The 23,645-nt window shown below is 38.2% G+C and overlaps 1 protein-coding gene across 6 annotated transcripts in view; it reads right to left on the bottom strand.

Moving 5' to 3' along the window:
- Positions 1-1,492: 1,492 nt before the first annotated feature.
- Positions 1,493-23,645, bottom strand: part of GALC (galactosylceramidase) — a 59,092-nt gene continuing 36,939 nt past the window's right edge. For all 6 annotated transcript variants that reach the window (XM_060004092.1, XM_060004095.1, XM_060004097.1 and 3 more), the window contains 8 exons: positions 22,965-23,092; positions 17,714-17,803; positions 16,912-16,998; positions 14,698-14,848; positions 13,507-13,687; positions 9,242-9,405; positions 7,753-7,829; positions 1,493-2,165 (listed from right to left, as the gene is read on the bottom strand). In XM_060004092.1, the coding sequence (XP_059860075.1) occupies positions 2,019-2,165; positions 7,753-7,829; positions 9,242-9,405; positions 13,507-13,687; positions 14,698-14,848; positions 16,912-16,998; positions 17,714-17,803; positions 22,965-23,092 (1,025 nt within the window). In that variant the 3' untranslated portion in view covers positions 1,493-2,018. The remainder of the gene's footprint in view (positions 2,166-7,752; positions 7,830-9,241; positions 9,406-13,506; positions 13,688-14,697; positions 14,849-16,911; positions 16,999-17,713; positions 17,804-22,964; positions 23,093-23,645) is intronic.

Raw genomic sequence — 23,645 nt, 5'->3', positions numbered from 1 at the left:
TCAATGGAACAGGATAGAAAGCCCAGAGAGAAACCCACGCACACACGGTCACCTTATCTTCGATAAAGGAGGCAAAAATATACAATGGAGAAAAGACAGCCTCTTCAATAAGTAGTGCTGGGAAAACTGGACAGCTACATGTAAAAGAATGAAATTAGAACACTCCCGAACACCATACACAAAAATAAACTCAAAATGGATTAAAGACCTAAATGCAAGGCCAGACACTATCAAACTTTTAGAGGAAAACATAGGTAGAACACTCTATGACATACATCACAGCAAGATCTTTTTTGACCCACCTCCTAGAGAAATGGAAATAAAAACAAAAATAAACAAATGGGACCTAATGAAAATTAAAAGCTTCTGCACAGCAAAGGAAACCATAAACAAGATGAAAAGACAACCCTCAGAATGGGAGAAAATATGTGCAAATGAAACAACTGACAAAGGATTAATCTCCAAAATTTACAAGCAGCTCATGCAGCTCAATATCCAAAACACAAACAACTCAATCCAAAAATGGGCAGAAGACCTAAATAGACATTTCTCCAAAGAAGATATACAGATTGCCAACAAACACATGAAAGAATGCTCAACATCACTAATCATTAGAGAAATGCAAATCAAAACTACCTTGAGACATCATCTCACACTGGTCAGAATGGCTATCATCAAAAAATCTACAAACAATAAATGCTGGAGAGGGTGTGGAGAAAAGGGAACCCTCTTGCACAGTTGGTGGGAATGTAAATTGATACAGCCACTATGGAGAACAGTATGGAGGTTCCTTAAAAAACTAGAATTAGAACTACCATACCACCCAGCAATCCCACTACTGGGCATATACCCTGTGAAAACCATAATTCAAAAAGAGTCATGTACCAAAATGTGCATTGCAGCTCTATTTACAATAGCCAGGACATGGAAGCCACCTAAGTGTCCATCGACAGATAAATGGATAAAGAAGATGTGGCACATATATACAATGGAATATTACTCAGCCATAAAAAGGAACGAAATTGAGTTATTTGCAGTGAGGTGGATGGACCTAGCATTTGTCATACAGAGTGAAGTAAGTCATAAAGAGAAAAACAAATACCATATGCTAACACATATATATGGAATCTAAAAAAAAAAAAAGGTCATGCAGAACCTAGGGGTAAGACAGGAATAAAGACGCAGACCTACTAGAGAATGGACTTGAGGATACGGGGAGGGGGAAGGGTAAGCTGGGACAAAGTGAGAGAGTGGCACGGACATATATACACTACCAAATGTAAAACAGATAGCTAGTGGGAAGCAGCCGCATAGCACAGGGAGATCAGCTCAGTGCTTTGTGACCACCTAGAGGGGTGGGATAGGGAGGGTGGGAAGGAGGGAGACGCAAGAGGGAAGAGATATGGGAACATATGTATATGTATAACTGATTCACTTTGTTATAAAGCAGAAACACACCATTGTAAAGCAATTATACTCCAATAAAGACGTTTAAAAAATTTTGTTTTAATAAAAATGAAATAAAGGTAATACGAACAACAACAAAAAAAGCAGTATTTCCAGTGTTCTTCAGCTTCCTGTTACAGCAGCATTACCCACGACGAGGACACCAGCTCACTAGACACACAGTCAGCATGAATAGATACATCACAGTGATGATCAAGTCCCTGCCATCTGCATGATCATGTGCAAATAAGATGACGAGAGCTACCTCAGCATTAACACAAGGCTTCGAGGTCTGAACACCCAAACGACTCTGCAGGATTTGACCAACGTACCTAGTGCCCTATGTACGGGACGTATCGGGTTATATTAAAGATTCATCTGTTTCCCCTTGGAATTCTAAAAAAAAAATCTTCAAGATGGTCAAGCAAAAATATATTTTTCTCCTCATTTACTCTCCATTTTTTGTAGCTTCCAAAAGGCTCCTATATTGATCCATCAAAACCAGAAATGGCTCTGAACCAAAACCAAAAAGAAAGAAAATCCAGAGAGCGTTCTATGGCACTCTGTGAGTATTAGTGTATGGCTTCCACACGAAAGTTGTCAAACTGTGCAAATTCAAAGGAGTGAGTTCCAATCGCGGCCCAGCCATTCTTCGGGAAGTTCACAGAGACGTTTTTCCAGAGAGGCTTGCCATTCAGCGTGCCAGAAGAGAAACCACCCTGGAGTGGGGAGAAACACATCCCTTAAAGACACATGAAACTGATCCTCTGAAGTCTGTTTCTTAATGGATGGCCCACCTACTTAGTGCAACAAATATCCTTCTCATTGAAGATTTACCACAGCAAAATGATTCCACAAGTTTGAGCAAAAGTTTGAAATACAGAAAAAATTTTCTCAAAGGAAATTCTTATCTATTTATATAAACAGTTTCCAAGGTACAAGAATACCTCAATATTTCCTTGTACTCCACCAAAATGCTGTAAAACTTGCAGAAATGTAACACTTTCCATAACATAACAATAAAATTTTAGATAAAAGTTCACTAAAATAAAAAACCATTTGTCATTTACACGTAGTGGCATGTACATGCATTGTACTGACAGCTTACAGCCACCAGCTCTTCAGACAGGACTGCTGGGGTCAAAATGTTTTATTTATTTATTTATTTTAAAGGCTTTTCTTATTTATTTATTCATTCATTCATTCATTTGGTTGCACCAGGTGTTGGTTGTGGCTCACCTGCTCCTTAGTTGCAGCTCACCAGCTCCTTAGTTGTGGCATGCAAACTCTTAGTTGCGGCATGCATGTGGGATCCAGTTCCCTGACCAGGGATCGAAGTCAGGCCCCCTGCGCTGGGAGCGCAGAGTCTTAAACATTGCGCCACCAGGGAAGTCCCTCAAAATGTTCATTTAAGGTCTTCATTAAGGAGCCTCAGCCCAGCTGGGAGAGGAGTAATTAACCTTCGTTTTATTGCTTTATCCTCATGTACAGAATACCACTTCAAAGTTATATCAAGAGCCTACACTTAAGTTAGAAAAACAGTAACCATCAGTTAAACTGATGACTGGGGAGAGGCAGGGGGTTGAGTGGATGGAAGAAGAGAAATACCCACAGGAACAACTTCCTAGTCACTGACAGAGAAAGATAAAAATAACGTCCTCCTCAGACAGCTGCCATTCCTACTTAGCTAAGTGGCTGGCACACAGCTCTTATTATCATTATTATAGCATGCTTATGAGCATATATTCACAGCACACTCATTCCAGCTACATTTAAAACTAGCTAATTTCAAAGAGTGAAGAGCAAAAGATCCAAAGCACTAGGCCAAGGATCAAAATAAAATCTGCTCTGAAGCCATAAAATTATACTGGAATGGGCCTTCATTTACTTATTTTATTTTATGCATGGAGACACGGTGACTTAATGAGACTAAAAATCAAAGTCACAGATTTACCAGCAACGCTAGGACTTGAATTTGAGTTGCCCAATTCCACGTTCAGAGCCACATACATTTCTGCTACTACACACCTGCACAGCTACCTTCAGCTCTGGACGTGCTTACTGAACATCTTCTGCCACATAGGGGATACTGAATATTAACACTGAGCCAAGGAGCTTATGTACACAAATTATATTCAGCACTAAAGCTCATCCTCCCCCTGCCCCTCGCCCCCTGGGTGTCAGCCAACCTATCCTCTGGCAGCTCGTCACACAAGACCAGTCACAGCAGTGCCCTGTGCTCAGACTGCTCTTCCCACCACTCAGCTCTCAGCTCAAACGTCACCCACTTCAAGAGGCCTTCCCTGACCTCTCTATCTAGAGAATCTGGCAGGGAAGCTACTCTAACTCATTATCTCATTTTTCCTTCATAATTTTATTTATTTGTTTATTTGGAGCAGGAGTGAGCCAACCGTGGCCCACAGACCAGCCACCTATTTTTATAAATTAAATGTTATTGGCACACAGGCACACCCATTCATCTACCTATAGTCTACGGCTCCTTTCTCACTACAAAAGCAGAGCTGAACAACTGCAATGTAGACCAAAGGGCTCACAAAGCCTAAAATATTTACTCTTTGGCTCTTTAAAGAAAAAAAAAGTTTAATAATCCCTGTCCTAGAAGAATACAGGCTCTGAGAGAGCTGGAACCTTGTCTGTCTTGTTCACTGCTGTATCCCCAGTACTTAGAACAGTGCATGTAACAGATGCTTAATAAAAATGTGTCGAGTGAAAAATAAAAAATATCTAACTCTAAAACAACCTACAGAGCCTACCTCCATTTTACAGATAAGGAAACAGAGGCTCAAAAACGTGAAATAACTTCCTGGAAGTCTCAGCATATATCAGTAAGGAAATATGAATGCTGACCTGTCTGGTTCCTAACACACCTACTCCTAAGAATATTAACTTGACTCATTAAAGTGCTCACCATATATTGGGTACTGTAACAAACTTTCATATATATATATATATATATATATTTATATATGATACCATTCAATCTGCATAAGGGTGTGTCTTCATGAGATTATGATGGTAAAACAGAAGCGGAGCAAAATAAAATATCTGCAAGTGACTATTAATAGACTTCAAAGTTTATCGTTCTAACCCCCATGCAACAGCGCTAAGATAAAGCATCTGATGTGTGCTGAGAAGAATTCAAAAATGGCCAATTTCAAAATCATAAAATCCTCATATTAGCAGTAATTTGGAAAATGAACATCATAAAAGATGTTGTTTTGTTTTGTTTTTCATGCATGCGACAAATATTTATATGTCAAATGTTGCTTAAGTCACTGGGGGTTTAGGACGAACAAGAAAAACAAGGTCCCTGCTCTTATACAGCTTACATTCTAGTAGAAGGAGACACACAAACACACATGATACCTAAGAGATAAGTGGCCTGTGAAGAATTAAAACAGGTTGATGTGATGATGGGCGCCTCAGAGACCGCTCTGGATTATGTGCCCAGAGTTGGTGGAACAAGAAATAATGGGGTAGGGGGTGGAGCAGGTGTAAGTCAGCAATATCCCCGCCCATCCCAGTAGCAAGACTGGAGCTAACTTCTAAAAGTAGTAAATCACATTATATAAAAGACATACCAGAAGAAAACAGCTGAAATAGTTCAAAGTGGCTGTGTCAGAGGAGCAGAACACAGAATGGGGTGAGGCGGCAGGAACAGCAGTGAGGAAGGAGGCAGGTGTTTTTGATAAGCCCTTTTTTTTAAACATGTACGCAAAATATCTAATAAAATTCAGGAAATTTACCTTTTTAAATCCTATTCAAAATTTCAAAAAATTCATAAAATTACTAAAAATAAGCCTAACAAGTAATGTGGAAGAACTATAAAAATAAAACTGAAGGACACAGCGGGAGATCTTAATAAATGGTGAGACGCAGCATGTTCTTGTTACCATGTTCTTGAATGGGGAAACACACTATTCTTTTTTTTTAGAAAAAAAGTCTTTACTGAATTTGTTACAATGTTGCTTCTATCATGTTTTTTGGCCTTTTGGCCGCAAGGCATATGGGATCCCAGCTTCCCAAACAGGGATCGAACCCATACCCCCAACATTGGAAGGCGAAGTCTTAACCACCGGACCGCCAGGGAAGTCCCTGGAAACACATTATTCTAAAAGAATATATTACTTTTGCCCAAATTGCTGTATAAATTCAGAGTAATACTAGTAGCATTTTTCATGGAATTGAAAAGATGTTTTAAAAATTCAAATAGAAGAGTAAATATACTATTGAAATAGCAAAGGTAATTTTTAAAAAGAAATAATGAGGAACTTGCCTCACCAGATATCCACTCATTCATTCTACAAGGGTTCTTGCTCTGACTGTGTGTGCACCAGGCACTTTTCTAGGTGCCAGAGAGCCAGCAATGAATAAAACAGACGCCCGTCATTAAAGGAGCTTGGTTTTAGTGAACGGAGCAGGACAAACACACAGCGATCAACAGAACATGTAACAAGAGCTTCAGTGAAAAATTAAGGAAGAGAAGAGGGGCAGAGAGTGAGACGGGGTGCTATCTTTCAGAAGGTGGTCAGGAAGGAACTCTGAAGGAAGTAAACCATGTAACCAAAGATTTTAGAAAGTAAACACAATTAAAGGTGGGATGTTGGATAATAACAAACAAAGCAATTAAACAGAAAAAAAGCTCAGAAATAAGCCTATGTACACATGATGATTTGTTATGTCGAAAACATGGCTTTTAAATCATGGGCAAAAGGACAGTCTATGTACTAAATATGATGGCTATCCACTTGTTTTTAAAAAATTATGTTGGGCTCTTCTCCTTATGAACCACAAATACATTCCAGATGGATTAAAGACTTAAACATTTTTAAAAATCCTAAACTTTATTTGGTTTTGGGGAAAAAATGTTCCTGACCTTGAGAAAGGGGAAGCCCTTCTTAAATAAAACATAAAAGCAATGAAAAAAAGTGAAATATATGACAGTAGCAAAGTTTAAAACTTCTATTCACGAAATATACCATAAGCAAATTGAAATACATGTGACAGAATAGAAGCAAATATTTGTGACACATATAACAGACGAGTTACTACCCAGAATATATAATAAATTCATACAAATCCATCAGAAAAAGACAACACAATAGAAAAATGAGGAAAGAGTGTGAATGGGTAACTTCAGAGAAGAAAAAACAGAAACAGCCAATAAACATAGTAAGATGTGCAACCTCCCTAATTATCAAGGAAATAAAAATCATGTCTATTAATTTGAAAAAAATCTTTAAAATCAGTAATATCAAATATTATTATAACTGCTATAAAAATTGATATAGTTTGGCTAGCAATAGGGGCAGGATCTGTTAAAATTTAAAATCCAATTCCAAGACCTAGTATCTGCCTAAACAAATAACAGCACATGTGTACTGTTATTTGTTCCAGCAGGAACCACCTCACACCAAAGGCACATAAAAGATGCCTCCCCTCTATCTGCAAGTAAGCCAGCCCTTACTGCCTCAGTTCACTGCAAAAGGGAAGAACTAGGAACGAGGTTACGCCCATCGAGTGTGGTTTTAGTTATATAAACTGTATCACACCCAAACTGGATTTTCAGTAAATATTGTTACTGCCAGAAAAATTAGTACTGTCACTTTTGGTGGTTGAGTAAGAGAAGAGAACAAGTTCAAAAAGTTATTTGAATTCCATTTTTTATCTCTATTGTAACCTAAAGAAAATTATGACAGGACTGTTGGCAGAGAGCAGTATATTATACAGAAGAACTTCTCTACACGGCATCCCGTGGAAGCATGTCAATCAATAACTCATGATCAACCAATAATTTTGACAAATATTTTTAGATTTCCATACTACCGTCAATCTGGTATCATCTCTGACAAAGAGTCATGGAAACTAACTTCTAAAAAAGTGTGCTTATAGCTGAAAACCAAATCATTCTTAACCATCAAAAAATAAATTTATGTGACTTTGCTTATACCTATTAGCTCCAATAAGAATCTTGGTTTAAGAAAACTTGAAAAAAAAATAGTTCAATTATTGATTCTGCCAATTACTCCTGAGTTTAAAAAACAAAAACAAAACAAAACAAAATACTGGGGGTGATAAAGTCAGCTGCTGATGGTTCTCGCGTGGGTTTACCCAGACACACACTATCATCCCAGGGACTGGTGGTTTGCTGGTATCACGGCAGACTCTCTGCCTATTTTCCACTATTTATCGTACTTTCCCCTTTTGATAACAGAAACCACAAGATAACAGAAATCACAAGAAAAGAATATTTTTACCTCAGGCATTCTGATCAGCAATACTTACATTAATAGTTAAAGTGAGTGTATACCATTTTTTTGCTGTAACGTCAGCATGTCCTGAAGTATATATGATCCATCCAGCTGTAACACAAAGAGATTATCCCAGTTGATGTATTTTTAGAATCTAAATCACAGAATCCCATAACTCAGTGGGGGTTCTTAGGCGCATTTGTATGTAGTAAAGTCAGCCTTAATAAAGATTGACATTTCCATACCTACAATTGATTTAAAACAAAACATCCTTCATTCAGGCATCCATCCAGCATGCAGAGAGATCCTACTCTGAGCCATATGTGAGCTCACAAGAGAACGAGCAAAATAAACTTACAAACCAAGCATGGTACAATGACGCACTAGCGTGTATAGTTCAGGTCTGCATGTACACCTGATTGGACTGAATATGAAGGATAAGGAGGAAGAGTCAAAACCTACCATAAGATTTCCAGCTAGTGTACCTGGCTACATGGTAATGGCACTCGCTGAGAATTAGAGAGAAAATAATAAGCTAATTTTTGAACGTATTATATTTGAATGCCTGAGAGAAAGCCAGGATGAGATGTCCAGTGTGCAGTTTAAGACACAGAGCAGTGGGGACTGAAGTCAGAGATTTAAATCCCTAGCTCCAATTCTGCCACTACCTCAGTTTGAGACCTTGGGTAAAGCAATTAACCTCTCTGGCACTCTCTTTTGGATTGGAAAATGCAAGGTATCTTCCAGATCAGTCATGCTATGATTATGCAATTCCTATTCTAATGTCCTCATTACCCACTCCCTCTTTAATTTTTATTTTATTATTGGAGCCCTTTTCACCTTAGGAAGAGGCATAGGGGAACAAACTGTAGGAGAGAAGATTTTTTATTAATGCAGGACGAAAGTCAAGAGACTATGAATCAAGACGAGTCACCACCAATAAGGTCTAGTTGCAACAGAGCGGTGTGTACCCAAACCAAAGTGAAGTGGATGGGATTCAACTTGAACGGATTCTAAGCACCAATTCTGGATAAAATACTATTCTACATAAGACAAGGACTGTTAAGATGAATGAGAAAAGCCCAGCTGTTTTCAAATTATTGACTAAATTAAGAAATAGGAATTCTCCATCTTAAACAAATCAATCCTTCCTTTTGTATTTCCATAAGCACACCAGCAACATTCTTATAGTCTTGCTTTTAGTTATAGTGTTTCCTGAGTATTCTCTCCCTACTACTACCACCACACCCCAATCTCTGGTAATCCTACTCTGACAGCCTAGCTCAACTCTACAATAGCCGATAAGCTTTGCACAATTTTCTCTTTCACTGAGGTGCCTCTGTCTGTACTAATTAACACTATAATTCTGAATCGTTTGGCGTTTGCTTACACGTGTTGAATCTCTTCTCAATTAGATGTTCGAACACGATGAGGTATAAAGCTCCTTCATTACTACCATAAGTAACAGACAGATATAGCAACATATCATATAGTAACCATGTGCTATCGAAGAAGCCACTTACCTAGATCACCTGTAACTCTGTAGGTTCCATTTGCAAAAATCCAGAAGAAAACTCCCCTGGCACTTCTAATCAAAATGCCACCTTTATTCACTCTTCCAGCAATGAACACACCTCCCTTCTCAGGGGTCTCTAGGTACACATCACACTTTATAGTCAAATTGGACCTGCAAAATCAAAGTGTTAGTGCTTTTAATTACGTCATTTCAAATGTAGCACAAATGGCTCTTTTCACAGTCACATGCTTCCAAACTTCTAATCAAGGTACGTGATTTGCTAAGTCCACACTTATACCAGGGATGGGCTTCATTGATGATGGTTTCAAGTTTTACATGACGGAAGTCAAGTCATTTCATTGCCTCTTTTAATGACTTACTGTTGGAAAATAATATTTACTGTTTTCAAGCTTCTTAAGAATATATTTCCTGTCTTTCTATAATAAAATAACTTCTCATTCTAAGAATATAAGGAGAAGCCATTTTTTCTAGGAATACGTAAAAGATAAGTTTCCACATCATTCTGAACAAAAAGGTTTATTACATTTCCATCAGCAAAGAGAAGCAGTGGAGACTGCTAGGAACCTCTGGGAGAACAAAAGCTGCTTTTGAGGCTAATTTTTACATTTAACCCTAACAAGACACAGTCAACTCTACGTTGATCCTACAGTAGGGCTTTTCACACTTGAGCAGTATTGAAGTCACCCTGGAGGGCTTATTCAGTTCAGCCCCACCCCTCAGGGTCCGATTCAGTAGGTCTAGGGTGGGCCCCTTGAGTGTGCATGTCTAACAAATTGCCAGGTGATGCTGATGCTTCTGGTCCAGGAATCTCACTTGGAGGACCGTTTTCCCCTACAGAGTACCTAAGTCTGTGCAGAGGCAGTAAAACCCTGGTTTTGGTATGACTGACAGGAGATCAAAGGATGAGAAAGGTTCAGCCAACCAGGAACTACCAGAGCTTTAACAATGACATCGCCTCCAGGCTTCCTTTTACAAATGCTACTGGATTCCTTCTGCAATGAAATAACCACCCCAATCCAATACGACCTCTGAAAATAATTCCCCTCCCACTCAAATTCTAAGTGCAAATGGAAAAGAATTAGAAAGCTTGCACACAGTCATGTAATAAAGCAAGCAATTTATCTAAAATAAAACTAAGAATGCCAAGAAATATATTTTGGAAATGGGGAGAAATTATGTGACTTTTACATTTCTCAGAGTTTCCTGTCAGTGAATTTTGCACAGTGAAATTTTACTTTGTAAAGGAAAACATAAAAAAGAAGCACCTACAGCAGGTACACAACCATCAGGAAAATCTACATTTAATCATTTAATTAAAGCTGGGCTACTTTACGGGAAAATCAAATGCCAAGTAACTAAAGCCCAGTCTCTCTTGTATGTCCTCCCACAGCAGAGGGAGTTTTTCTCTCTGTAGATTATCACCAGCATGAAACCACCAAGGATCAGCCTTGTTCCTTACATCTCCTACCTCCCTGCTGGCTCATCAGAAGTTTGAAAGTGCTACAGATCCTGTCAGCACCAAAAACTTATTCTATTTAGAGGTAGAGTGAGAGAAGATCAAACGTTTTCCTTTTATACATTACAGTCCAGAATAAGTGATTCTTGCATCACAACTTACAGGCAATTTTACAGATAATGAATAAAATAGAATAAAAGTTTGGTTTAGTCTTCCACAGCCATAATCTCTTGAAAGTGCTGAGAGAACAAAAACCAGCCAACATAATTAAGCAAATTTGATCAAAAGGATGCAGAATTCAGGTCTGTGCAGCGAAAGATAATTTTGTGATTGTCCTCAGATCCCAACCAAAGCTTACTAACAAGATGGAAGTCTTTAACAGCTTTGGTAAAGTCTACCATTTATAGTCAAATTACTGTGCTGATACTTAACTAAATCTAAATATGAAAGAAGGTCTGTCCTAAACACAGTTCTAAGAACTGATGGCACTGTGCGCACATAGAGCCGATTTACTAGAACAGCACTATGGATAAACTCCACTAACTTACTAACTTTCCCTTTCCTCCTCTCAGGAAGAAGACAATGATTAAAACAAGGCTGTGAGGTATAGTCCAAGAGCATGGGCTACAGCACCAAACAGACCTGGCCTCTTGCCCTGGTTCTGGAATTTAAAAGTATGGGATCTTGAACAAGTCTCACCCCGAAGCCTCAGTTTCCCAGTCTATAAGGTTAAGAGGATGCTACCTTTGCCAAAAGGTAGTTATGGGAAGCTCATACCAGTGTTCAGTGTTACCCAGTTTTCATTCCCTCCTTTCTCTGCAATAAATGGGCATCACAGCCAGAGAACAGAAATGAACATGGGATGTGTGTACATCTCTAAACAGATCTGGCTCCCTTGAATCCAGGATAGGATAATGGGAAATAACACAAAATAAATAGGATGAGACCAAATTTTAAAAGATCTTGGAAGTCAGGCATAGAAGTGCAGATCTGGTTCGGTAGCAGGAAAGAGTCACTGCATTGCTGTGGCCTCTCCCGTTGTGGAGCACAGGCTCCGGACGCGCAGGCTCAGCGGCCATGGCTCACAGGTCCAGCCGCTCCGCGGCATGTGGGATCTTCCCGGACCGGGGCACAAACCCGTGTCCCCTGCATCAGCAGGCGGACTCTCAACCACTGCGCCACCAGGGAAGCCCCACTGCATATTCTTGAGCAGTGAAAGAACATGATGAAAGCAGGGCTTAAGAAAGACAAAAATAGTCCTTTCTTGACATGTATAATTGCCATTTCCTGGTTCTTTTTCTTTCAGAATATGTCACTCCTTCCTTCTCTCCCCACTTTCCCCCATCCTCCTCTTCACCTCCTTACACACTGCAATAGTAAAGACTGAGTATTGCTATTTAAATACTGCAAAACCTTCAAAGGTATGAAGAGTTTTGTTTAATCTGTAGATGGTGCTCTACATCATTTCTCTACTACAATGAAAGAGTCTCCCAGTTTTTCTGGAGTCCCAGCCAGAAACAATAGATTTGGGGTTCAGAGAGAGCCCTATGTAGTGTTCATGAGCGTGGGGGATATGGGTTGTCACAGAAACTTAAAGGTTTTCTATGGTGGCTGGCTTCCCGACCAGTGATCAAAATAACAGGGACCATCCCTTAGACAATTAAATGCAGCCACCTGTCTTACTGTAAGACCATTAGTAACAAATGACGAAATCACAAACCCCGCTGACATGACCAGAATGTCCAGATAAAGTGTCTGGTACAGAGATGTTGGGATAAACAGTATTTCTGTTGTATAAGAAGATAAGCCATTGAAGTTATTCTAAATTAGGCAAGAATTCTTTACTCTACCCCCAGTAACTCTCCAAGGAGCTGTAAGGGTTCTAGAAGCTCTGGATAGGAGTTTCTTAAGACTCACTATCTGAGCTTGGGACTAGAATTGGGATTTATAACAGGGAGTAAGGCAATATAGAAAGGATAGAGACTTTCTGCAGCATTCTACAGATAAACAATTCAAAGCTCTTTTCCAAATTATCTTCCCTTCCCTGCCCAATTTCCAAGCTACAGATATGGCTATTTGGTGACTTGACATTAATAGTTACTATCACTAAGCCTGAAATGCTTGTGTTTTATGTTTCACAGTAGCATTATACTAGTTAAAAGAAAAAATAGAAAAGAAACACCTAAAACAGTTATAATTAGTCAGTACACTGGAATTCCATAACTGACTTCTCAGTTTTGCTTTGGCCATTATATTTTAAGTGAAGAATAAATACATCTTCTCTCTTTATCAAATGCCTAAATAAAAGAGTGGAATTCTCTAGCTAACTAAAAGCTGATTTGCTTTTTACTGTTGCCATCTACTGTCATCTGGTAAATAGATTTTCCACAAAAGCTAAAACAATGTAATTCAAGTATGAATCCAGCAGGTGGCAACACCATTTCAACAAATCAACTCTCCAGCAAAAACAAAAACTTAAAAAACAACACGCAAATCACAAAGTCTGCTTATAAATAAATCTTAAATTATCACTGGGTCCAAAGGTCCTCAATTTTTATATTAAAATCAATCTGATCCTGCAACAATTACTATTAAATTGGGCAAATCTGAGGGAAGGACACTTAGGCAATAAAACAATTGGCTGGTTTATGGCCACCACGATATTCAACAATTATAACACACCTATTAGGTTCTTGGACAGAAGAACTGTTGAAAAGTCCTGGCTTCAGAATGTACCTGACAACATCACAAGGTTATTGCAGCCAGATCTACATAAGGATGTCAATGTTACATACCATTTGTAATCTCCTATAATACTGATGGTGTTGAATGCATCAGCAGCCCAAGTGATGGGCCTTTGATTGAGAACCTGGCGCAGCGTGAAGCGATGCTCTCCAGGGTCTTCAATATTCATAAAGTATTCAAATACACCAGTCTGATCAGCAAAATTCGGAGCTTCACTAAAAAATGGGTAATCTGTTCAGAACACAATAAATTCTTTGTTTAGTATCAAATCTTACAGAATCTCTCCTCTCTGATATTTTCTGGTCCATTTTGATATACTTTTGAAAAGTTTTAAATAAGTAAATGATACTTATAAACAGTCAAAGTTTAGGGTTTAGGTTACTAAAGAGCTATTGACTTTTACATCATCTTTATTAAGTATCAATGTGATCAGTTTGACCTACAGACTTTACATACTTAATCCATGCAACTGCTTAAGAGGAAAGATCATGAGTTGTGGAATAAGCAGACCTGGGTTCGGATTCTAGCTCAGTCGGTTCCCCAGGCAAGTTGCTTAACGGCCCTGACTTACCAAGTTTTCAGCTTCTCAGAGGTACGAAAGCAGTATGCATTCAGCAGAAACTGTACCTCAACTTCTGAATTTTGATCAGGATGCCCTCCTGTGATGCCGGGTAGTGGCAGCAGGCTGCAGGGAGCCACACTTCCATCAGCCACGCAATCACGAGGGTGAACAACAGATACACTCAGAGCCATTCTGTACCCAGACAACCACTTTGCTTTTCACTTTCAGTACAGTCATCAATAAACAACACGACATATGCCACACCTTATTAGGCTTCGTGTTAGATGATTTTGCCCAACTGCAGGCTCATGTAAGTTTTCTGAGCACATGTAAGGTAGGCTAGACTGAGTTATGAGGTTTGGTATTTTTGACTTATGATATTTTCAACTTACGATGGGTTTATCAGGACCTAACCCCACCGAAAGTTGAGTAAGATCTGTATAACTTTCATTCCAACAATAACCTCTACATTTTTTCTGGCACTGAAACTTACAGGACCCTCAAGTTGCGATTTATCTTGAAGTAACACAAAAATTAGTTCCCGTTTACCACGTAGAGATTTAGAGCTAAATTAATGTAGTTCTCACAACCACTCCATCAGGCACCGGTTTGACAGGTAGGAATCTATCCACTACTGCTGAAATTGGAAACCAAGTTAAGCTTTAGTACAAAAACTTACCGACATTGAAGTCATCCTTATAGACACAGGGAAAGGGCTGGGACTTCGGAGGCAGCAGGTAACTGCCTTTGCTGCCGGTGGTGAGCGTGGTGAGTGTGAACAGCTCGTCCTCTTGCAGTTCCAGCGTGAAGCTGCCACCGCTGTCTAGGAGCTGAGAAAGAAACGATGCTGTGTTCAGGCCAAGTGCTTTGGCTCATCTCATTTGGGTCAAATAGCTTTTTAAAAAATAAGCTTAAGATAAGCCAAACTCATTTCTTTTAGAATTTCCTAACTACTTGTGAAGGACACACTCAATATCAAGGCCCTTGGAATCATTTTTCTTAAGTTATTTATAAGATTTTATACAATTAAACATTCTAGAAAGGATATTAAAAGAATTTCTTTTCACAGAAGGAAGAAGGACTAGATGATCCCCAAATCTATTTCCATTACTCTGTCTTTTCCCTTAGACTGTACTATCCTTAACACCTGTGTATAATTCAATACCTGCAACTAAGAGATCTGCTTATTTATTTTTTAGGACTTTGCTAAGGTAGAAAAATCCATAAAATCTTATTGTTGACTCAGCTGTTAAACACAGAAAACGTTTACTATATTAAAAAAAGTCCTACTCATTACATGTTCAATACGTATTTCAATTAACAAATTACATTTAGGTCACATTTATGACCTTGGCATATAAAGCCATAATCTCTTCATCTATAGAATGAGGGGAAGAAAACATACTTCATAGGGCTATTGTGAGGATTAAATGAGAAAATGTTTATAAAGTTCTAAGCTCAGTGAGTGACCTACGAGAAACCTTCCCTACATCATAGGTGTCCTATGGTAAAAGCAGGCCTCTGAAGACACTGAAGTCCTTTGTATAATTGTCACAGGCGCTAAACATTATGTCCACTTTATGAAACCTGAGTAGCTCTTTTTTTCTACTTTATATTAGAGGTTTATATCATACCTTTGCTTTAATAAATTGTTGGTCAGATCTATGAAATATCTAATACCATATTCTGGCTTAGGAAGAACTCCAAATGATATTATTTTTCCTATGGGGAAAATCAGTTTTATTATGCTATTTCTAGCAATGTGTTGTGCAAAAATTAGAGACTATTCCTTTTTTCAAATTTAATATACAGTGGGCGTTCAGTTATTGATACTGACTAGTTGAGTCACAGAACTTTAATAATTACCATAAAAAGTAGCAGATTTGTGTCAGTCAGGTGAAGCGATGTGCTTGCATGGGCCAATTCATTCTTTGAAACATTTACTCATGAGAAACCACCATTTGCTAAGCTCTACACTAGGCACCTGGGACAAAAAAGGTATAAAAGGCTGGGACCCAATCCTCGAGGCATCCAATGTAGTGGGGAAAGTGTTTACTAGGTAAGTACATATCCCTAGGTGGCTATGACCCAAGACTGGTGGGGAAGGCTTCAGAGGAAGCAACACTTGGGCTGAGTCTTGAAGGATGACAATGATATGAACAGAAGGCATTCTAGGACAAAGAAAAGGCATGTGCAAAGTCACAGAAGTAATTAACTTGGCATGCCATGCTCTGAAAAATGCAAGATGTTTAGACTGTGAGGAAAGGTCAGTTTAGTAGGACATGCATCTAGAAAGGAAAGCAGTCTTTTACCTCATGAGGTGATAACGTGGGTCACACGCCACACTAAGGAACGTGAACTTATAGGAAAAATCACTAAGGCATTTGAGCAGGGACTGACAAAAATCAGATCTGCATTTAGACGCATCATTCTGGTAGTAGTGTGATGGGTGGCGGGGAGTCTGAGAAAACAAGAGATAGTTCCCGAAATCTGAGAGAGACATAATGAGGAACTGAAACAAGCAGTAGCCGTGGGAATGGAAAATAAGGAGTGGGTAGGAGAGATATGTGGGTGATATTGTCTATACTTGGTCACTGATGGTACGCAAAGGGTGGGTGGGAATGACAGTCTCAAATGAGACTCAAATTTCTGACGAGCAACCAAGTGATGGTTGCTACCATTCACCAAGACAAACTAAATACCAAGAACAAACACATCTACCGAACCATACTGCCTTGAAGAGGACTTCTATTTAAAAGAATGGGGGCAAACTTTACCTCTATTATGCTTCAGCCATAAAATCAGTTATGAAATTAAAAATTAATTCATTAATCAAATTCCTGTTCCCTTTACTGTTGCAATGCTCACACTATAGGAATTGACTTAAAACTACCCATAGAGAATCCAGTTGTTTGAAAAGAAATCTCTCCGATGGTTTTCCAAGTTTGGTATACCACACCTGCAGCTCCGGTATTTCACTCTAAGGAGGAAACACAAAGAAAGCATAGTTGAGTGATTCATCATCTCCTCTTTGAGGATTTCTAAAATCTGTACCAGCAAGAATGAATCAATGACAAGGTGCATTCTATTTCTATTTACCAAAGATCCACCTCAAATCTTAAATAGTAAACATTTTGAAAGTAGGAAGACATTATTCAAGCAAATACTTTATTTCTTAAAAATACTGCAGATTTTTGGCAAATGTTCAAAAAGATTTTAGTGTCTTTGCTTCAAAAATACTCATTATTATACCTATGTAAAAAGTTCTTTAAGAATTTTCTGGCATTAAAAAACAATTCTTACACGATTAGTAGAAAGAGCACTGTATTTCTGTATTCAAATCTAACAATAGGTAGAAATAACAAGAATCTTGTCTCTTTTTTTTGTACAGAGTACTGTAAAGATCAATGTTTGAAAGTTCCCTCAACTGCACAAATGATGCTCTACCAAAAAGAACAACTTTCTTGCAAGTGACCTTTGTTAGGATTCTTCAGAACCACAAAGAGCATTACCTCCTAGTGGCTTCTGTATGTTTGACCAAAACTAGTCAGCAGACATAAGACACCAAGGCATTTACCCATTCATATGCAAACTCTTAATCACTTGTAAGACTTCACTTAAGAACTGCTAGCCCGTGATAAAATATATAAATTCTCAAATCAAAATCAAAATAAAAGTTCCACTTATTTACTCACAAAAGAACCCTTAAGGCTGAAGGTAGCAAATTGTCGTGAAACATTGAAATAGGGAAGAAGTGGCCGTATACACATGGAATGTTTATGACTCTGAGTAGGAAAAAAAAAAAAAAAAGAATCATGTAAGTTATCCGAATGATATACAAGCCATTTGGGGGGGAAAAAACAAACAGACATTTAATGCCTATAGATTAACAGAAATGACACATAATAGGTGGCAAATAACAGTTTATTTCAAACTTTTAAAGATGTTTTTCTTAAAAACCTTTATTGAATGTCTATTGTGTGTATGCCTAGTCAAAGTAAAACTCAATGGCATTTTGACTGAATCAAACTTTGAATTCCAGTCATTTGATGGCACACAGATTAACTTTTATGTTCTGTTTTCCAAGTAATATACATCAAAACAAAAGTAAATCTTGGGACATTTTCACTGAAAAGGCATCTCACCTATATACAACCTTCAAATACACAACTGAGGTCAGCTAAATACATATAACAAATCTCACTGCCAGCAACATTTTTTTCAAAATAATCAGTACAATGGGCTGGGATCAAAAGAAGTCTGAGACATCATCCCGACTTTAGGGGATTCAACAATCACAGAGGACTTACAATATAAGGTTCTGGCACAGGCTTTGTGGGAAAATTTTAAATTACAATTACAGTTAGAGATTTCAATACCTTTCCTCAATAACTGATATACCACTAGACAGAAGATCAACAAAGACACAGGTGATTTGAACAACACTACCAAGTAACTTGCCTGGACTGACATCTATAGATCACTTCATCCAGCAATTGCAGAATGCATATTCCTGTCAAGTGCACAGGGAACATTTACTGAAGTACACCATATTCTTAGCCATAAAAGAAGTCTCCATAAATTCAAAAAGATTCAAGTCACAGAAAGTCTGTTCTCTGACCACAATAAAACTAAATCAGAAATGAATAACAAAAATCTCTGGAAAAATTCCAAAATATTTAGAAACTAAATAACAAATTTCTAAATAATTCATGCCTCAAAGAAAAAAAGTAAAATAAAAGGTGAAATTAGAAAGAATTTTGAGCTGTATGAAAAGCAAAACACAACACATCAGGATTTGTGGGATGCCAATAAAAGAGTAGTTAGAAAAAAATGTATAGCACTGAACACCTAGATTAGAAATGAAGAAAGGGTTTGAGACTTTAGCTTAAGATACTAGGAAAAGAAGAGCAAATTAAAACCAAAGTCAGCATAGGGTATGTATGGGATTAAGAGACACGAACTACTATGTATAAAATAGATAAGCAGCAAGGATATACTGTACAACACAGGAAAATATAGACATTATTTTTTAATAATTTTAAAGGGAGCATAATTATAAAAATACTGAATCACTATGCTGTGCATCTGAAGCTAATATAATATTGTAAATTGACTACATTTCAATAAAAAAATTTAATTAAATTTAAAAAAAGTAAGCAGAGGAAAGAAAATAATAGAGATGAAAGGATAAATCAAACAAAAACCAGAAAAACAAGAGAGAATAATTGAGAAACCAAAAGTTGACTCTTTGTGAAGATTAACAGAATTGAATAAACTTCTAGCCAGACTAATCAAGAAATCGGGATAAAAAGAAAACACAAATTGCAATTATGAACATTAAGAAAGGTGACATCAATACAGAGTATATAGATATTAAAAGAATAGTGGGGAATAATATCAATAACTCTGTGCCCAGAAATTTAACAACTTAAAAAGACAAATTTCTTTGAAGACACAAAAACCCAGTGCTCAATGAAAAAGACATGGACAAACTGAATAGCCCGATATCTGTAAAGGAAGTTGAAACTGTAGTTAAAAAGTTTCCCACAGAGAAAACTGCGGTCCCAGATAGATGGCTTTACTGGGAAATTCAAGTCAACCTGGGAGCTTTGCTCAAACAGGAAGTAAGAGCTAAGGCAGAGTTGTAAACTGCCTGCCTGAGTATTGAGGCATGCCCCAACTGTACACACAGAGCCCATCAGCAAAGGCTGGGACACTTGCTAGTTCCAAACATAAGGAAATCTGTACAGTCATGATCTGACCACTAAGATAATTGAGCAGAGGCTTCAGTGGCCACAAACGATAAAGCTAACAAACTACAGAATTTGTTCAGGAAAGTCACAAAGCAAATAAACAGCAACAACCACAACAAAGAGCAACAACCACAAATACCAGATAGGAGGAAGAATCTGATCTCCAGAGTCTCCATGCTATTTTATGTAATGTGTCTAGTTTTCAACAAATCATTATGAGATTTGCAGAGAACCAGGAAAGAAAGGCCCATACACAGGCATAAGAGCAGTTGACAGAAACTATGTCTGAGAAACCCTAGTCATTGCTTATTAGATATTAGACTTCCTAGACAAAGACATTAAATCAGGTATTTAAATATGTTCAAAACACTGAATGAATAATGAATAAAGGAGAGATCTGCTTCCAGAATGGCAATGGGAGGAGCTCCATGAACCTACTCCGAGTGAACCTGATGAAAACTATTTAAATAATAATTACAATAAAGTCTCTGGAAATGGTCCTAAGGCCATGCAACAAATATAGAAACATTTATTCAATAAAATCTACTAAAACTCATGGCATTTAAACCATGATCGACTCCCTCCCTGTCCCTCTCAGCCTAGAGTGACAGAAACTCCATGCCAAGTAGGTACAGCCAAGAACACAGGGTTCCCTCCCTCCCAGCTCCCAGATGAAGACAACAATATCTTCGTGAGAGAAACAGAATATCAGCATTTCTCACCCCCCTTCCCCTCAGCTACTTGATGCTGAGGACAAGTAGCCATGAGTGTGGCCAAGAGGCTGAGGGTTCCCTTCCTCTGTCCAGGTTCCATTCGCAGACTCACCTTAAACAAGGCACACTGAGAATATGGGGGTTCCAAACCCCCACCCAGCACCATACTCCTAAATCAGAGGTGTCACTAAGAGAGAAACACACCCTTGTCCCCATCCCCAACTCCAAGCTTCAGCTCAGGGATTTTGTCCAGGGAGAGAGACAGGTTATAAAACAAAGAGTTCAGAAAGTCTCCCCAAAGAAATTGATTGTACTTAATGCAGAGCATGGGGAAGTTCAAGAGTAAGGGTGCTCTTAAAAATAATGGAAGTTTTGGTGGCAAGCAAATAAAAAGAGACTGTCAGCTTCATTAGATGCATAAGCTAAACCACTGCCCAGCTATTTTGACAGGGAGAACCACAAAAAAAGAAAGCTAAGAAGAACCCTCCTGATGTCAGAATAAACCTAAAACACTAACCTCAAAATCCACCTCTGCAAATAAGCTGGAATTTAATTGGATCAGCTTATGGAGCAATTTAAGCCCCTGAGCATTGCTGAAAACAATAGAGCAATCCACCAGTAATCAGTGAGGCAATAACAGAGAGGTGCACCTGCCCAAAGCTGCACTGTCTAAGAAGCAACATCTGAGGCCTCTCAGTGCGGGGGACGGGGTGGGTGGAGGGAATAAACTTCACTAAATTTCTCCAGCCAATCACTAAGCAAACAAGCAAGCAAACAACAAACCCCAGGAAAGGAGGGAATCAGTACCCAGCATTACCACAATATATTATATAAAAGGTCTGGCTTTCAACATAAAATTAGGAGACATTCAAAGAAACAGAAAAGTGTGGCCCATACACAAAAACTAGGCAACAGAAACCACCTGTGAGAGCAACCAGATGCTGGATTTAACAGTTGAAGACTTCAAAGTAACCAATATAAATACATTTAAAGAACTAAAGGAAACAAGGCTTAGAGAAGTAAAGGAAGATATAATCACAATGTCTCATCAAGCAGACAATATCAATTAAGTGACAAAAAAATTTTAAAAGAACCAAATGGAAATTCTGAAATTGAAAAATATAATAACTGAAATGAAAAATTCACTAGAGGCGTCAACAGTAGATTTGAAATAGCAGATGAATCAGAGGATTTGAAAACAATCGATAGAAATTGTGCAACCTGAGGAACTGAGGGGAAAAAAAAAACAAAGGATAAAGAATAATGAACAGAACCTCAGAGAAATGTGGGATACCATTAAGTACACCAACATATATACAATGGGACAGTAGAAAACAGTGGAGAGAGAAAGGAGCAGAAAATATATTCAAAGAAAAGTATCTGAAAACTTTACAAATTTGATGAAAAACATTAATCTACAGATCCAAGAGGCTCAACAAACTCCAGGAGGAATAAATATAAAGAGATGCACATACAGACACCCAGTAAAAATGCTGAAAGTCAAAGAAAAGAAGAAAATCTTGAAAGGAACAAGATCATTTACAAGGGAACCTCAATAAGATTAATAGTTGGTTTATCACCAGAAACAATGGAAGACAGCACATTCAAGGAAAAACTGTCAGCCTAGAATTTTATATTAAGCAAAACTACCTTTTGAAAAATGAATATCTCACTGGAATGCAGTTAATAGAAATCTGAAGTAGACTCGAATAAGTCAAGATTTCTACACTAAATCCTGGAACAACCACTTAAGAAAATAACTCACTAAAATATAGTAAAAAAAAAAATTAAAAGAATTTAAATATTACATCACAAAATATTGACTTACTGCAAAAGAAAACAGTAACAGAAGAATAGATAAACCAAAATAATGAGATGTATAGAAACTAAAAAGTAAGCTGAAAGATGTAAATCCAACTATATCAATATTAACATTAAATGTAAATAGATTAAGCAATTGAATCAAAAGGTCAGACTAAATATTTCAAAAAGCAAGATCCAACTATATGCTGTCAAAAAGAAAGACAACTTAGATTCAAAGAAACAAACAGAGGAGGTTGGATCAAGATGGTGGAGTAGGAGGATGTGGAGCTCACCTCCCCCCACAAACGTGTCAAAAGTACATCTACCTGTGGAACAATTCTCAAAGAAAACTAACTAGGAACTGGCAGAAGAACTTCTATACAATCAAAGCTGCAAGAAGGATCTCCACGTAACTGGGTAGAATGGCAAAAAAGGCATAAGGTTGGGTCCTCCACCCCTGGAAGGGATCTGAAAGGAAGAGAAGGTTTGCTCTCAACCTGGAGAGTGAGTAGGTCAAGCCACAGACTGGCTGTCCCAGTCCTGGGATCCTATGCAGAGGAGAATAGCTCCCCTGTTTTCTTTTTTTTTTTTAAGAAGGTGTTCAGTTGTGTTTTATGCTATATTTTCCAATACTAACAAAGTGAATTAATCCAATAAAAACAACAAAGAATTACCATAGTTTCAACGATGATGGTGAGGTTACCTAAGCCATCCGTCAGAGCTACATAGCTTCCTCCTTTTTCTAAATGGCCAACTGTCTTCAAGTAATACCAACCTGGTTGAGTAAACTGAGTGGTATGAGCTATAGACAAGCAGAGAAAGACCCAAATAAGATTAAAACTGTGATAATAGGATTCCGTCAAAAAATAAAAAGCTGTTTACTGATTTGAGTCTGAAAGAAAACAGAACATGCCACCCCAAAATGTGCCACTTTAGCATGTGGATTATTTTGAGCTGATGGCAATCAAGACCTAGCAGACAAAAGAAAAACTTTTCTCTCTCTTTTAACTGCCTGAAAGAATTTAGATAGGGGACCTGGCACAGAAAGACAGCTACTACCAGAGACAACTTTGTATCTGAAAGATTCACCTGCATGGCAGGGCAAACATCTGCTCTTCTCTTCCTATGAACTGTCTTCCTCCCCTCTGAAGCTCCAGGTCCCTATCCCATTCCTTAGCTCAGGATGGCATTATAAACCTCAACTGCCTGACTGCAAATTTGAGTCTCTTTTTTTTTTTGCAGTATGCAGGCCTCTCACTGTTGTGATCTCTCCCGTTGCAGAGCACAGGCTCTGGACGTGCAGGCTCAGTGGCCATGGCTCACGGGCCTAGCTGCTCCGCGGCATGTAGGATCTT

Source organism: Delphinus delphis, chromosome 2 (assembly GCF_949987515.2).
Source record: "Delphinus delphis chromosome 2, mDelDel1.2, whole genome shotgun sequence".
In the NCBI taxonomy this organism is placed as follows: domain Eukaryota; kingdom Metazoa; phylum Chordata; class Mammalia; order Artiodactyla; family Delphinidae; genus Delphinus; species Delphinus delphis.
This window is presented reverse-complemented; position numbering and strand designations above follow the sequence as displayed.